This window comes from Doryrhamphus excisus, linkage group LG7, assembly GCF_037039965.1.
Source record: "Doryrhamphus excisus strain RoL-2023G ecotype Guam linkage group LG7, RoL_Dexc_Guam_v1.1, whole genome shotgun sequence".
Lineage (NCBI taxonomy): Eukaryota > Metazoa > Chordata > Actinopteri > Syngnathiformes > Syngnathidae > Doryrhamphus > Doryrhamphus excisus.
The window spans coordinates 22,221,250-22,236,517 of NC_136363.1; the positions used below are offsets into that span (position 1 = coordinate 22,221,250).

At 49.6% G+C, this 15,268-nt stretch overlaps 5 protein-coding genes across 11 annotated transcripts in view; 4 read left to right on the top strand and 1 right to left on the bottom strand.

Moving 5' to 3' along the window:
* The window catches only part of LOC144899579 (uncharacterized), a 79,551-nt gene extending 76,388 nt beyond the window's left edge, over nt 1–3,163 (top strand). For all 3 annotated transcript variants that reach the window (XM_078792480.1, XM_078792481.1, XM_078792482.1), the window contains one exon: nt 2,669–3,163. In XM_078792480.1, coding sequence (XP_078648606.1) covers nt 2,669–2,888 — 220 coding nt within the window. In that variant the 3' untranslated portion in view covers nt 2,889–3,163. The remainder of the gene's footprint in view (nt 1–2,668) is intronic.
* ythdf3 (YTH N6-methyladenosine RNA binding protein F3) lies at nt 1,619–6,335 on the bottom strand. 3 transcript variants are annotated; one of them, XM_058059826.2, is made up of 5 exons: nt 5,875–6,335; nt 5,540–5,564; nt 5,313–5,392; nt 3,502–5,139; nt 1,619–2,129 (listed from the first exon to the last, which is right to left on the bottom strand). In XM_058059826.2, the coding sequence occupies exons 1-5, from the start codon at nt 5,896–5,898 to the stop codon at nt 2,106–2,108; spliced, it is 1,791 nt and encodes a 596-aa protein (XP_057915809.2). In that variant the 5' UTR covers nt 5,899–6,335; the 3' UTR covers nt 1,619–2,105. The 3 variants fall into 3 exon arrangements, with proteins under 3 accessions (XP_057915809.2, XP_078648584.1, XP_057915808.2); XM_078792458.1 differs by lacking the exon at nt 1,619–2,129 and having other exon boundaries at nt 3,137–5,139; nt 5,875–6,101; nt 6,170–6,334; XM_058059825.2 differs by lacking the exon at nt 1,619–2,129 and having other exon boundaries at nt 3,137–5,139.
* A 590-nt stretch (nt 6,336–6,925) lies between these two features.
* abhd10b (abhydrolase domain containing 10, depalmitoylase b) lies at nt 6,926–9,252 on the top strand. Its single transcript, XM_058059832.2, has 5 exons — nt 6,926–7,087; nt 7,482–7,668; nt 7,824–7,935; nt 8,215–8,352; nt 8,577–9,252. The coding sequence occupies exons 1-5, from the start codon at nt 6,994–6,996 to the stop codon at nt 8,916–8,918; spliced, it is 873 nt and encodes a 290-aa protein (XP_057915815.2). The 5' UTR covers nt 6,926–6,993; the 3' UTR covers nt 8,919–9,252.
* Nucleotides 9,253–9,402: 150 nt separating this feature from the next.
* On the top strand, nt 9,403–12,538 carry tagln3b (transgelin 3b). Of its 3 annotated transcripts, XM_078792479.1 has the most exons (6): nt 9,403–10,296; nt 10,924–11,124; nt 11,340–11,514; nt 11,589–11,691; nt 11,755–11,873; nt 12,117–12,538. In XM_078792479.1, exons 2-6 carry the CDS (start codon nt 10,945–10,947, stop codon nt 12,137–12,139), a joined length of 600 nt encoding a protein of 199 aa, XP_078648605.1. In that variant the 5' UTR covers nt 9,403–10,296; nt 10,924–10,944; the 3' UTR covers nt 12,140–12,538. The 3 variants fall into 3 exon arrangements, with proteins under 3 accessions (XP_078648605.1, XP_057915824.1, XP_057915825.1); XM_058059841.2 differs by having other exon boundaries at nt 11,755–12,528; XM_058059842.2 differs by lacking the exon at nt 9,403–10,296 and having other exon boundaries at nt 10,928–11,124; nt 11,755–12,531.
* Nucleotides 12,539–13,409: 871 nt separating this feature from the next.
* On the top strand, nt 13,410–14,885 carry c1qtnf9 (C1q and TNF related 9). Its single transcript, XM_058059829.2, has 3 exons — nt 13,410–13,813; nt 13,881–13,943; nt 14,031–14,885. The coding sequence occupies exons 1-3, from the start codon at nt 13,618–13,620 to the stop codon at nt 14,798–14,800; spliced, it is 1,029 nt and encodes a 342-aa protein (XP_057915812.2). The 5' UTR covers nt 13,410–13,617; the 3' UTR covers nt 14,801–14,885.
* The last annotated feature ends 383 nt before the right edge of the window (nt 14,886–15,268 follow it).

Genomic DNA, 15,268 nt, shown 5'->3' on the forward strand with positions numbered 1-15,268 from the left:
AAACACTCCACTAATATGGCCGACGTGTGTGACGTAGCAACAACACACTTTGCCTGACATCGCCACTAATATGGCCGACAGGGTTGAAGGCACGCCGACAAAGACGTACCAAGTCGCCATGAAGGCGCCCACGCGTACTTTGGACGTAAATACGCCACGGGTGTCCCATGATTCAAATCCCGTCTTTAATAACTGATTTTCAAAACGATAAAGCAAATATTGGATGTGGTGGAGGAGGGGGAGGGGGAGGGGGGGGTCATTTCTAAGTGTGCAGCATGGCTGCTAATGAATCGCCATGGCAACAGACGGCTTCACAAATGCCACTAAAACACAAGCTGTCAATCAAAAGCTCCACTCACTTCGGAGTGAAAAATAAAAGGCTGCTGATTATTTCAGCCAATTTGCTTCTTCAGGCAACACCTTCACCGTCCTCATCCTCACGCCGCCGTCTGACTCATCGGGATGGGGGGGTGGAGGGGGGGCGTCTGGCCTGGGAAAAGTAAAGCAAAAGTGGAAGTAGCGACCCGCAGACCGTCGGTAACCTCGCCCCGGGCCGCGTCTTGATGAGGCTTTGCTTCCGCCCAAAACTTCAAAGCATTCCGGACGAAGACGATGACGGCCGTCTTCTCATCTCGACTTTCTCAACGTCTTTGTCCGACCGTCAGTGTGAGTCCCCGAGCCTTTAGTGATGGTTCAGTCTGTCTGAAAACTAGAGCACTCTGACAGACCGCAGCGGCCATCTTTGTGGCGCCTGTTGCATGCCTAAACTCTTCCACTTCTTTTACGGCCTTCAAATGCGGTGCGGCTACGGCGGGTCTATTCGGAACCGACCCGATGGAGTCAAACCTCCAAAGAAAGCCAGTGATGAGGCCTTGCTTCAAATGCAGTTATTTTCAGGTGCTGACGTAAGAACCAAAAACATGTTTTTAATTGACAGCACTTTGCACTGATTGGTGAAAACACAGCAATTCCGAACCCAATTGATGGATAAAAGACTCCAAGCCAATGAATAGATAACAGACAAGTACTAAATCCAGCAGCAATGTTATAATTACCGCTCATTCCCCCCCCCAGACCAACATAAAGGGCACGCTGCACAATTTGGCGAGCTGGCATTAATTGCTTTAAAAAAAAAAAAGGCTGCGGAAGCAGCACAACAAGTGCTTCCCTCCTCGCTTAATTGGCTCTGGAGGAGTAGGAGGGCTTGGGAAGAAAGGAGGAGAGGAGCACTGCTGTTCATTGGAGAGGCTTTGTTCGGAGGGCATTCGAAGGCGACGTCATGGCTGGTGGATGGCGGCCTCTGGTGGACACACAGGGAAATGCACACGGCCGCTAGTAGTAATAATGTTCAGTTGAATTTGATCTCACTATATATAAGATCACAGAATTTATGCAAATTAATTAACTGAAATGGGATACATGTGATTAAAATATCATAAATATTAAATATAATTGTATTTTAATTTCTAAAAAATAATCATCTGCTTAATTCATAGGGCACCCTGTGATAGTGTGGCGTTTATTCCTGATGGTTGAATGAAGACCAAAAAGCAGACGTACGCTAAACATGGGTCATTTTTAATTCCACTAGTGAGTCACCTGCAGGATAAATCTCCAGAGGTTCCTCCTCAGACAAAATGCACTTCAGAATGACAGAATCACAACTAAATAAACTTGCAACCCCCCCTCTTCCGTGGCGCTGCATAATTGTATTGTTTTGGTATGCAGCCAGGAAGGGTGCGGGTGTGATTGGCATGATTGTGGCTCTTCCCCAATTAGCTTCCCCCGGCTGTCAATCATCCTCAGCCTCCCGTCTGCAGACGATCAGACCATCAGACGCGTTCACACCGACTAAACGACACATCTAGTCAGCGCCACAATACCCCCCCCGACATGATTACAAATAAAAACATGGCCACTAGTCTGATTAGTTGCTCATAAACAAAAGACGAGTAACGAGGGCGATCAAAGAAGTAACTCGTGTGAAAGTGGAAATAAAACGACAGGCGAGTCCGTCACGTTGGAGTGTCCTCCTCCCGGTTAGGCAACGTTAAGGTCCTACGTCGTGGTGCTGATTATTTCTATGAGCGGTTCTTGCTTGAAGGTTAGGGTTTATTCCTGCTGCGCTCCTGCCAACACCAGAGAAGGACACGTTATAACCGGCAGGCGGACAAACAACACACGTCCGGCTTTTATTGCTTCGGGTGTTGTGTAACGCCTCCTCGGGAGCGTTGGGGAGCTAATTGTACTCAAGATAGGGCATTTTTATTTCTTGTTTTTGTTCAGCGAACTGTGACGATGGCGGGATTACCCTTTCATACGTAGCATTTGGCCTTTGACCTTTAGTGCTGGTTCTCCATTCCACTGAGAACAAAGCAGCTTCAATGCTACTTTAGACATGGTATGTACTTCTTTTTACACTTGTATGACTAAGAAATATGACAAGAGTTTACACAGATGGGTTAACTTACTTTTACACTTAGCTGCCACTTCAAACACTTCCTGTCCCATTAATAAAATCTACTCAGTCCCACCAAGATGGATGACACGGCGGCGGTGATGCTTGTGAACCAAGTCCACACGTCCTCAATGAAGCTTCTGTGCGCCGACGTTGGCCCCTCGCTCAGGGCTTGGTTACTATTAATATTCTCAATGTCTCTATTATCAGGACAGCAACACACGCTCTGATGATGCATCCCCCCCCCCCCCCCGAGGACCCCCAAGCACCGGGACATCAACAGCTCGCAGGAGGACTCACGGGTCCAACTTGGCGCTCGGAGAGACCTCCTGGCCTGCATCTGCTTTTGCCTCAAACACGGAATGCCAGGAATGTGCCCCCCCCCTCCCCTCTCGCGGCGCTCACGACAGCACGAGATGGCCGTCGATGAATCAGGCTCTTTTCTTTTGACGCTTCTGACTAACGATGACACGTCCGTCTGCTGACAGGGCGGCCGGGAACTTCCACCCAGAGAACGCCGCCCTTTGGCCCACGAGATGCCCCCGCCTGAGCAGGTGGGTCAGCTGATTGGACGGGAAGTGAAAAGCGAATTCAGCGCTTTTTGTCCGCGAGTCCACTTCAAAGTCCAAAGACAAAATGGGAACAAAAAAAATGAATTTGAATAAAAAGCAGGTGAACTTGGATTAAAGGTTGATTTTATTCACTCCCCTCACATTTTTTTGTTAGTGTTTCAATGACCTTTGACCCAGTTGGAGCCACAGATGGCAAACAAAGGGGGTACACAACTTGGTGTTCATACATCCTCTACTTATTGATTCATTATGCAATGTTGCTTTTTTAACGTGCCGATATCAATCATCCGCTATCGCCGTGTGTGTTAGCATCTGCCGCCGCACAAAATCATAACCATCATAACCAACACCCGCCAATCAAGAACTCCATGTGGTGTTGTCAAATGGGGTTAAATACTTTGTACATTTCTACCGGTCCACACGCAAACGGGATATTTAGGAAAGCCCTAGCGGCTCGTGCTTCCATCTCACCTTCCTCAAAGCCTCCTCCTCCTCCTGGCGTTTCTCGTAATGTGCAAAGTCGTCAAAGATGGAGGTGGTGTGCTTGTAAGCGGCAATGATTTTCAGCACTTGTTTGGCCTTCTCCAGAGGCACTTCCTGCGTGTCCCTGGAGTTGGTCACTGGCTTGTTGTCATTGTTCTCCAGCCGGATGTGCCGCAGCTGGTTGTTGGGCACGTCCTTGATGAAGACCCACTTCACCTCAAACTTGCCCTTCCACTTGTCCTGAGACCAGACGCCGGCGTAGGCGTTGTAGTCCACCAGCGAGCGCATCTCGGCCACGCCACAGAAGTGGCCGCTGCCGTTGACGCTGAAAAGCAGGAAGAGGGGCCCCTTGCCGCCCAGCGAGCGGTAGGCGCCGTCCAGCCGCTTGTTGCCGTGTTCTGTGCTGCACCAGATGGAGTACTTGATGGAGCGGTGGATGTCGTCTTCGGAGTAGCTCTTGATGATGAAAACGCGGCCGTTTTTCAAGTTCCACTCAAACTCTTTGGGGTTGTAGTTGTTGAGGGCGCGCAGCTTCTCCAGCACGGGGTGCGCCTCTCCAGAGCACGGCGACGCGTTCATGGGCACGCCCATGCCCAGGCCGAAGACGTCGCCCCGGTTCCTGGGTGCCACCCAGCGGTTGGGAGGCGGGCCCGGCGGCGGCTGATGGAGGGCTGGCGGGGGGCCGAGGTGGGAGGAGAGGTGCAGGTGCGGGGGTCCGGGAGGGAGGGACTGAGGGTGCTGCGGGGACTGGAGGGACTGGAGGTGGAAGGGCTGGTGTTGGTGCTGAGGCTGGTGGGACAGGGGGTTCTGCAGTAAGGCCGGGGGCTGAGCGAGAAGAGGCTGCTGCACCAGAGGGGGCGTGGCCATCATCGCCTGAGCCAATGGGGGCTTGCTCAGAGAGCCCTTATCATCCCAGGTGCCGATGTTCATATTGTGCTTTATGGGGGGCGGAGGGATGGCGGCGCCGCCCACCATCGCCATGTTGGCCTTGGGCTTGGCCTTGACCTGCAGCTTGGCCGGCTTCTTGGCGATGGCGGCCCAGGAGGAGGGTTTCGCAACAGACGAGCTCACAGAAGGCGGAAGGCTATTGGCGGCCATGCTGCTCATACCTGGGGTGGCCCCTAAGGGCGAGCCCACGGTCTTGGTGACGGCTGCCACCATGTCCGTACCCAGTTTCAGGCCCGCCATGCCTTGCTCGATGCTGTTCAACACCGGTACTTTGCTGAGCTGGGTGTCGCTGCCGAAGCCGGCCTGTCCGTCCGCGATGGCCCGACCCAGCGAGCTGGGCGCGTAGCCGTAACTGTTACTGTAGACCGAGCTCTGCGTGGACTGACCCTGGGACACGCTGGTCCCCCAGGTGGAAAAGTCTGCGTTGCCGGGGAAGAAGTTGAAACCGTGTTGGCCGAGAAAGGGCGGCGTGTTTCCCAGGGCGCCCGGCTGACTGAACACGCCGTCTGGGATGAAGTGCGGCTCGCCGTTGCTCATCTGTCCGTAGGTGGCTAGGTAAGGCATGGGGGGGTCTCCTCCGGTGGACCAGGCAGCCTCCCCCAGGGAGTAAGGGAAGCCGATGGATGGGGTGTAGTAGCTGGGCATGTAGGGGTCGGACATGGGTGGGTAGCTGTTGCTCTGTGGGGTTAAGACGAGACACCCGTTAATATTTAAGGTGACTGTCCCTGCAAATATCGTGAAGATACAGGGTGCGTCTCGCCTCTCGCCCTCAGAGTCAGCTGGGGTAGGCTCCAGCTTACCCGAGACCCTAATGAGGATGGCTAGTGGTGCATCGTCAGGAAGATTATTACCTGATTTGTCTGGCTGCTTATGTAAGGCTCAAAGTCATCATCGTTCACTCCATCCTTTTGATGCATTGATCCGTTTTGCACTGCATGGAAAAGAACATGAAATCATAACATAACATAAATATTTCATTTCTGCCAATATACATGCAGGCGTAGACGCTGGAGAAAAAGGTGTTGTGTGTTTTGGTTTCCACAACCTGAGCTGACATGTTGAAAAGGCACTCACTTACCTTTATTTCCCTGTCCTTTAGGTCTCTGCAAAACACCAAATAGATAAACATTAATCCCCACATCATGTCGTGTTCCTATGGATAAACGTGACAAGTAGCTGCCGGCTCTTATGCACCGGATGTCAGCCGGTAAAGGTGCCGCATCGCCGACCGGCAGAGAGTGCGCTGGGCTCGGCCTGCGTCCAGAATGTTAGCCTCGATGGCTTATCAAAGCTGGTTTGATGTGGCATCCCCACTAGGATCAAACTGTTGTCGACAAACTTTGCCAAGCACCGAGCGGCCCCCAGCTCGCAGCCCCCCCGTCGAGCTAAGCTAACGCGGCCGCACTAACTAACCTGGTCCACTGTGGTGGCAGACATCCTCCAGGAAGCGGGGCTGCTCGGCACACTGTCCGTCGGCGGCGCCCTCTCCGTCGGTTTCTCTCCGTGCTCTGAGCCGCTCTCCTGCCGCTGCTCTCCGGGTGCCTGGACGATCCCTCCGCGAGCGGCGGTTCTCCTCTCGAGTCCGGAAAACACACGACGACGACTTCCTGGGAAAAATGGCCTCTTTCTCCAAATGTCGCCTACGGAGGAGATGTGGGCGAGCTACTCAGCGTGAAAGTGACGAGCGTTTTACGGGAATATGCCTTGCCATGTTCCACAATGGCGGACAGGCTTCGAGTCCCGCTTCCGCTCCGTTCCTCCGCTCGGTGACCTTCCGCCTGTGACGCTCTGAGTCATGTTCCACTCTGACACCTCACATGACGGCCGAGACGCACCGGGGCCCGCCGCCTTCAGCAGCCTTCAGCAGCCTTCGGCAGCCTGGGTGACCGCAGCCATTTTACGCAACACTTTTTATTACCTTTGGTTTCCTCTTTTGGCTCCGAGTTGGGCTAGATGTCATAAATGTACATTTTCATACGTTTGTTTACACATATTAGCCCTCAGTGTGATACAGTGCACTGCCAAATATCATCACAATAATTATAAATTGTTAAATCAATACCTACATATGCACATATTGTCCAGAAAGTCATAGTAGTCATATATGTTGCTAAAGTGCAAGTATCTATGTAAAGTGTTTTTTTAATTTCCTGTTAGATATTTACAGTGAAATTACATTTTGTTGCATTAGCACACCCCTGCAGCTCTATATGCTTTGTTTGTATTATATGCGTGGTAGTATTGCATTCTACTTCCGGTATTATTAAAATCCCTAATACAATTAATTTAAATATATATTATAATTTATTGTAGCACGTGAAAGAGATGTCATCTTAGAAAGTACACCAAACTGCGTACATTTCTAATCAGTTTTTGTACTAGTACTTGAATAAAGTAACTATTTTTGCTTGACTCCAATATTTTTGATGACACTAATTGAATCTGCTAGCAATAGTTTTGTGCAGCAAGCGCAAGTCTCGTCAACGAGACTTTGAGTTCTCGCGATACTTCCTCGGTGGCTTCCGCTCCAGTATGGCGGCCGTCGCTCTGAGGTCTTGTCGCAGAGGACTTTCACAGATTTTAAGTCCCGGACGCCTCACTTATATGTCCTCTACGCATCGTCAAGGTTTGTTCGTGTCTTAATCATCGATTGAGTTTATTTCACACGCTTTGAGTCCACGGGGAAGACATTTAAAGGTCCACGAGGGGGTGTGGCTTTGATGGACTGCGTCGTTTTAAAAATAATGAATACGAAAAGACATACAGTTTGCGTTTGTCGCCGTTTTTGTGTCATCTAGTTAGTATTTTGAGTGCATAATTTGAGTGCAATTCGGACTAGTTGTTGTATTTAAGCCGTCACAAACATGCTAGCCACCCCTTCCAAGTACTGCATTCCAGTCACCAGAATTCCTGACCAAAATGCACCTTCAATTCAGTATTATTATTATTATTATTATTATTATTATTACAGGCAACCTGGTGGCATGCTATATTGCTAGCTAACACTTTGTGTCCACCAGGCGACAGGAGACACAAGTCCACAGTTCAGTATGCTTCCAGGCCAGACCTTCCCAAGCTGGCCTACAGAAGAGTGAAGGGTAAGAGTCCAGGTGTGATCTTCTTGCCAGGCTATGGCTCCAACATGAATGGCCAGAAGGCTGAGGCCTTGGAGGAGTTCTGTATGTCTCTTGGACACTCGTACCTCAGGTGAGATTCATAACAAAACGAGATTTCACATATGGTACGCTTTATTTGTTGTGAGCAAACAAGTTTCCTGCAGGAACATCACGTGAGCATGGCTGAAAGGCAGCAGCAAGAAACACAGCTGATTGAATTCTACGTTCCGCTTGATTGTCTCTCAGGTTTGACTACACGGGACACGGCGCCTCAGAAGGGGTCCTAGCAGACGGAACCATCGGTACCTGGAAAAAAGACGTCCTTTATGCATTGGACGAATTAGCAGAAGGCCCACAGGTATGTCCAGGCACATTTTTGCAATTATTATTATTGTTATTGTTAAAATGGTTCATAAAAATGATGGACCCAAATAATAATTAGTTACAATCTTGCATAGATTCTCTTAAAAGAGTAGTATCCATGTTAGTTTCACAATCTAGCCACAAGGTGTCACTATGTTACCACAATGGCCCCCATGGCTTCTCTTTATACTGCAAAGGCCACAACATTAGGCACCCCTGATTCATGATGGTGTGTCGGACATGTGGCTAATAAATGTATTTGTGGTGCTTTTAGATCCTTGTTGGGTCCAGTCTGGGGGGCTGGCTCATGCTGCTGGCGGCCATTGCACGGCCAGAGAAGACCGCCGCCCTGGTGGGCATTTCCACTGCTGCTGACCACATTGTCACGTCATTCAACACTCTTCCTCTGGAGGTGGGAGCACTTTGTCATAATAGTGGAGTAGTTATCTGCACTGTAGCCATACTTCCACCAGGTGGTGCTGTTTAGACTGATCTGTAAATATCAACATCAAGGAAAATATTCCAGGTATTCTCTGCAGTTAAAATAAATAAACAGCCCCGATTTCAGGAAACATTGCTGTAGTGAGTTGATTGTTTTGAAACCGGACTCTGATCGAGACTTGTTGTGCTGTGCAGACACGGAAGGAGTTTGAGGAGAAGGGCGAGTGGACGGTGCCCACCAAACACTCGGAGGAAGGTCACTACAAGTTCAGCATGGACTTCCTGAAAGAGGCCGAGAACCACTGCGTGCTCCAGAGCCCCATCCCGGTTACGTGCCCCGTGCGGCTCATCCACGGGCTGAAGGACGAGGACGTGCCGTGGCACATCTCCATGCAGGTGGCGGAGCGCGTGCTCAGCCCCGACGTGGACGTCATCCTGCGGCGCCACGGCCAGCACCGCATGTCGGAGAAGGACGACATCAAGCTGATGGTCTACACTTTGGACGACCTGATAGATAAGCTGACCACCATGGTGTGACGAGGTACCGGAGGGGGGATAGGTTGCTGGGTTTTGAAGGACTGTTTACCGCGCAAGCGAAACTACCAAACACTGGCATGTTGCTTTGCCAAAAATGCTTTTATGCATCACGTTTCATGTTTGTTGATGTTTCTCTCATTTCCACTGTCATGAAAAGGGAGCTCCCTCCTGCTAGCTGGTCTTCCCAGGTTCCAGATGTTATGTTATCCAGTGTTACACTCACTGTTGCTTCCACACTTCTCCTCCCTTCCCTTTTAATATAAATAGAGTTCCTGTGCCTTTTTTAAAAATCACTTTTTACCCTTGTGGGCCCAATAAAACCTCTGCACACTGAGTGCAGCTCCCTGTCTTTGATCCGCGCTGTGATGGCTTTGGGCTGCAGCAGGTAGGTCAAGCAGCATGATGCACAGTCCTAACATGGCCGCCTTCACCCACCGGGTTGTTGATTATTAACATGTAATTGAGCACTGGCTGGACTGCTCAATGGGGTGAAAGCAAGCGCTTTAACTGCAGCGCTGACCTTTCACTTGTGGGGTGCCGTCTGTCATCACTCGATTGAAAGGACATCTGTTTAATGCTCTAATGTGAGCGTGGTATTTTGGATATTATTGTATTTCTTATGTCACACACAAGCACGTATTTACTCAAACTAAACAAAAAAGCCACAAGTAATAGTTTAAAGTTGAGGAAAGAGCAGCGATGCTCAAATTGAGTTATGCATTTGAGTGGTGATCTAATAAAGATTAACTATTTTAGGCGCGTCTGCAGAGGAAAGGAGCTTAACCACGTTAGAGACGGCGTGCTATTCTTGGAAATTACAGGATAAATCCAAAAGTAATGCGGAAAAGTGCACACTAAGTAGTATAGTAACTCAGGAGCATCCCTGTATTGTAATTGCACACAAAGCTTGCTGTCGGGATTTATTATGCTGTACAAACTGCAACCACAATGATGTTTAATTATTCAGCTCATTTGAATCAAAACTGGTGGTTTATATTTTTAATATTTTTGTTGACATGATTAAATGCAGATGAACCTCATGCCGTAAACGCAACGCCATGCTTCCAATCAAGAGGAAAGACAATAGTAGCCTCACTATCAATGGTGAGGCTTCTAGTTGCCGCACGCTGCGATGACCACCAGCTGTGACCAGTCAGATGGTCCCGTGGGGGTGGCAGGGCCCTCTAGACGCCCCCCTCCCCTCTTTCCCCGGACGAGGTACCCGTATAAAAGGCGTGACTCGCCCCTCCCGTACACACGGAGACTGACGAGCAGCCCGTTTGGACGGCCTGACACGCCTGTGCTGCCCTTCATGGATGCTCCAGCAGCATCCTCCGTGGAAGTGACGCACTGACTTGACCACCGCAGCTCCTTGCCCGTAAGTAAACATCACATGGGTGGAATAACACTGCTCTGCATCACATGCGTGTGTGTGTTTTTATTTAGGTTCATGTGACTTTGGCTAATATTGTTACATTGTCAAAGCATTTCTCTCCTTTTGCATCCATACAGATGCTGGACTCGTAGAAAGAATTCTATACCGAGTGACATATGTCCTTTATATGCACCGCAAAGGACTGCCATGATTGACTCTTGTGTTTTACCGCGTGCTATAAATAGAACTGCCGTGCAATGTGCATCCTTTGCTTTGCGCTGCATTTTTGCAGCATGCCGGAAACGGCTTGGATTGACATAGTAACCATAGCGATCACGTCCCTGTATGGGACATCTGCCAGGCAGGGACCACACCCTTCCAGCCTCCAGCCCTCCCCCGATGGAGGACTGGACTGGGAGGCCGATGACGCTGCACGCCATTTAGGTACACATGCACCATGCTAGACCTCCACCATCATGCTTGCTTTTCATTAAGGTATCAATTTAGCATTATGTTTATTATTACACATTTGACTCTTTCTCATATTTTGCACCTCTTAGTTGTTCAATTCCTCCACTTTACTAAATAAAATCAAGTGTCCTAATATTATTATACTGTGTCCCTCCTTAGGTGAGTGTTGGGACCGTTGCCATGGCGAACAGGGGACCCAGTTATGGACTGAGCCGGGAGGTGCAGGAGAAGATCGACCAGAAGTACGACCCGGACCTGGAGCAGAGGCTGGTGGACTGGATCGTGGCTCAGTGTGGGGCCGGCGTGGAGAAGCCTCCGGTGGGCAAGCAGAGCTTCCAGCAGTGGCTGATGGACGGAACGGTGAGTGAAACAGAAGATACCGTAGAGCGCCGATCAATTATTCAACAGGAAGATGGAAGACGGAAGGGGCAGCAACATTTCCAGGACGAGGGCTTTCTACTAAAACTAAATTGGCATCAGATGAGAATTATTATCTTGGTCAAAACCTCAAATACTGCAGTAGTACCTAATAATAAGGTAGAAGTTGTGTATTGTAAGTCCTGTACTGTTTCCAGATCCTGTGTCGACTCATCAACAGCCTCCACCCGAAGGGCAAGGAGCCCATCAAGAAGATTCCTGAGTCCCAGATGGCCTTCAAGCAGATGGAGAAGATCTCCCTGTTCCTGCAGGCAGCGGAAGCCTACGGCGTCACCACCACCGATATCTTTCAGACCGTAGACCTCTGGGAAGGTAAAGCCTGTCCAGCTTCCCGCCATGTTGGGCTTTGACTTCCTGCCAATCAGCCGTGTTCTCCTGGTGCACAGGGAAGGACATGGCCGCCGTGCAGAGGACCCTCATGGCTTTAGGGAGCGTGGCCGTCACCAAGGACGACGGTCAATACAAAGGCGACCGGGACTGGTTCCACAGGTAAAGGTCTTCTTCTCTATCCCCACATGGCTTAAACCATCTAACCCCTGCTGGGCCCCGCAGGAAAGCCCAGGGCTACCGGCGAGAGTTCACAGAGGAGCAGCTACGCCAAGGCCAGAGTCTGATCAGCCTGCAGATGGGAAGTAACCGCGGCGCCTCCCAGTCGGGCATGACGGGCTACGGTATGCACCGTCAGATCATGTAGACCGGCGCGATCTCGCTCTCGCTTGCTTCCTAGCTTGTACGTTTCTACTAACACAACCTGCTGCGTGTGCTCGGAGCCTCGCTACCTTTTGCAGAAATCACTGAGCTAACCTCAAACTGAAACTCCCTGAAACTGCTGCTTTGTGCCTCACCAGCCTCTCTACTGTAAACAACCGTGTGTCTTCATTTATGTCAGTATTATTATTTCATATCTTCTTTAGCTTCCCACGTGAGTCACCATTAAAATCCACATGATGAACAAGACACCAGTGTTGTCCATGTGCTGTAGAAGCATGCTTCCTTCTCGGTTCTTGCATAGACCGTTATCTATCAAGCCTCACCTTGTGCCTGCTTTCTGGGTTCTAGACTGGGACCGGGTCCTGCTAAACTGGCCTCAAATGATGAATATTTGTGCTGTTATTTATTTTTGACAAGTCAACGTGATGTGCGGTGTAGCCAACAGGAACCTTCCGGTGCTCCCACTTTTATGTTTGTATTTTTCATATTTATATCTGGAGGCTTACTGGGGGGGGAATAAAGTATGTGAACATAAGTTCGTCGCTGTGCATTTTTGATCAACACAGGCTAGCTATGTGTGTATATGATCCAAATATGGATGAGAATTCAACCTGCCGTTATAACGTACAACCCAGCTGACAGTGGAAGGTGGAGTTTATCCTGTTAAAAAACTCAGGGGTCATCTAGCAAGAGATGCCCCCATACACTTAATAGATTTGGAACGCTTATGCCAGACAACCACGGCCAGATGAATGCTGTCATTAGATAAAATATTTATTAAAACATATTATTATTATATCCTGACATATTTGGTGTAGTCTTAATAAATGTAGTCTATCGAAGTACTATATGGTTTCCTGTATTCCTCATGTGCTGCATTCTTATCTGGCTTTTACGTTGGACCTCCTCCCACATGTGCCTCCTGCCTCTCGTCATGGAACACTCATTTTTAAACAAAATAGAGGAGCAGCAGAACGACCGAGTCATTAGGCTGATTTCCTGTTCATAGACAACCCACGGACATCTTATTCATTCTCAAATTCTAAAATCTCATTAAATGTCAGCTTCTGCTTTGGAAAACATTTGCAAAACCTCCTGGTCTGTCTGACGTCTTTTTAAGTGTTAAATGGTGCAGTGTCTCGTTATCTCTGTTGCACAGCTTTAAATGCCTCAAGCATGCAAAGAACGGCTTTAGGGGCCTTGCAGTTTGTCTAATTCTAATATTAATATATTTTTAAATGTTAATATTTCAACTTCATGCTGTTAAAATTGTTGACATTCTTGCAAAATTCCATTAAATTTGATCTATATTCTTGCAAAATTACTGCAGATTTTTCCTTTTATTTCTTTTTCTATTTTTAGAACATGCCATGGGCGCAAATGGCCCCCAGGCTTCACTTGGTTTAACCCAAATGTATGGCTTCCAACCCAGGAAGTGCCTCCAAGTGATGTTTAATGTCAGCTATACTGTGGTGGTGTTGGTTTGTTATTCGGCGCCGGGACAGCTGATGTGGAACTCAGACTGAATAAGTAACCCAAAAACCTCAGCCAGCCAACTGAACGCCTTTCTGGAGTCCAAAGTTCCTGTGCCGCTGTCGTTCTCCATGCTCTTCTGCTTGTCCGGATTTGATTAAGCGTGCGCGCGGCCATGAGCTTCCATCTTCCAGACACTAAAAGCTCCTCCATCCAAGGTTATTAGGTTACATGCCCTCCAGAACCATGCCGAGATTGGCTCTCACGCTCCTGCTCCTCCTCCTGGGAGTCCGATGTGTAGCACAGGAGCTGGGAGAGATGAAAGGCTGCGTTTGCGGCCATCCCGGAATCCCTGGGGACCCGGGTCACGATGGGGCGCCCGGGAGAGACGGCAGGGATGGACTCCGAGGGGACAAGGGGGATGCAGGTAAATAAAGACGTGGCTTATGTGTTCGTTTTCACAGAAATCAGACTTTTGCATCGTTTGTTATTAGGTCTTATTGGTCCAATGGGACTGGCAGGAAGGGATGGCCTGAAGGGGGACGCAGGAGAACCAGGTAAGGAAGATCATGCTCCAAAACCAAAGGAATTGTGTTTGAAACAAGTATACAATAAAAGGATGTTTTTCCCCTTGTCATGGCTAGGTCCACCTGGTCCAGCGGGGCTCAAGGGAAAGAGGGGGGACAATGGAGAGCAGGGCCCACCTGGGAAAATGGGGCCCCAAGGAGTCCAAGGGCCTCTCGGTTCAAAAGGAAGTAAAGGCGAGCTTGGGTTACCCGGACCCCAGGGACCTCAAGGGGGCGTCGGGGGGTCTGGACCGCAGGGGCCTAAGGGGGAAACCGGCCTCCGTGGGGACAGAGGCATTCAGGGGCCCATCGGCCCACCGGGTAGGCCGGGGCCTAAAGGGGACATTGGCGTTCCCGGCCACAAAGGTGCCCTCGGCCATCGCGGGGAAAGGGGGCCTCGAGGAGAGAAGGGTGACCCGGGCGAGAAGGGAGATGCTCCTGTTGTCTCCAAAAGTGCTTTCTGTGTGGGACTCACCGCCCAAACTAAACTCCCAGCCACGAATGCGCCCGTCCGGTTTGACAAGATTATTTACAACCAGCAAAACCATTACGATCCCCAAACCGGAAGGTTCACATGCTCGCTGCCCGGCGTTTACTTCTTCACCTATCACATCACCGTCTTCTCCACCAACGTCAAGGTGGCTCTGCTGAAGAACGGCGCCAAGGTGATCCACACCACCGACAACTACCAGAGCGGCGAGGACCAGGCCGCGGGGGGCGCTGTGCTGCACCTGCAGGCGGGGGACAAGGTGTGGCTGCAGGTGGCCGGAGGGGAGCTCTTCAATGGGCTCTTTGCCGACGAAGACGACGACACCACCTTTTCTGGCTTCCTAATATTTGGGGACTAAGTCGGCTTTGGGGATCAGACTAAAGTACTTTTTATTTTACTAGGCTGATTTTAGGCATTTCAAGAATGAAAAGCAATAAATGAAATGACCAAAAGGGGGCGCTGTTGGCTGTGTGTCATGTTTTTTTGTACATTGTAAGCCGGGACAGAGACTTTTATCGCCATGCAGTAAGTTTCTTAGTTATTCTCAGTTCTATGGTTGTCATCACACTTTTCCTATGTCTGAGACACAATTTTCTACTGCAATAAATAAGCAAAACACATTTGTGTTAAGCCTTTATGTTCATCACTAGGCCAAAAGAATCAGCAATAAGGCCAAGAATGGTAGATTATTGTGTCCATTCTAATATATTATATTATATTATATATTGTATTCCCAGAAGGCCAGGAAGGAGACCCGGGTCCTCCTGTGGGCCACAATCATATGAGGAAGACAACTAGAATGTTCAGTATTCTTCAAACTAAGGAC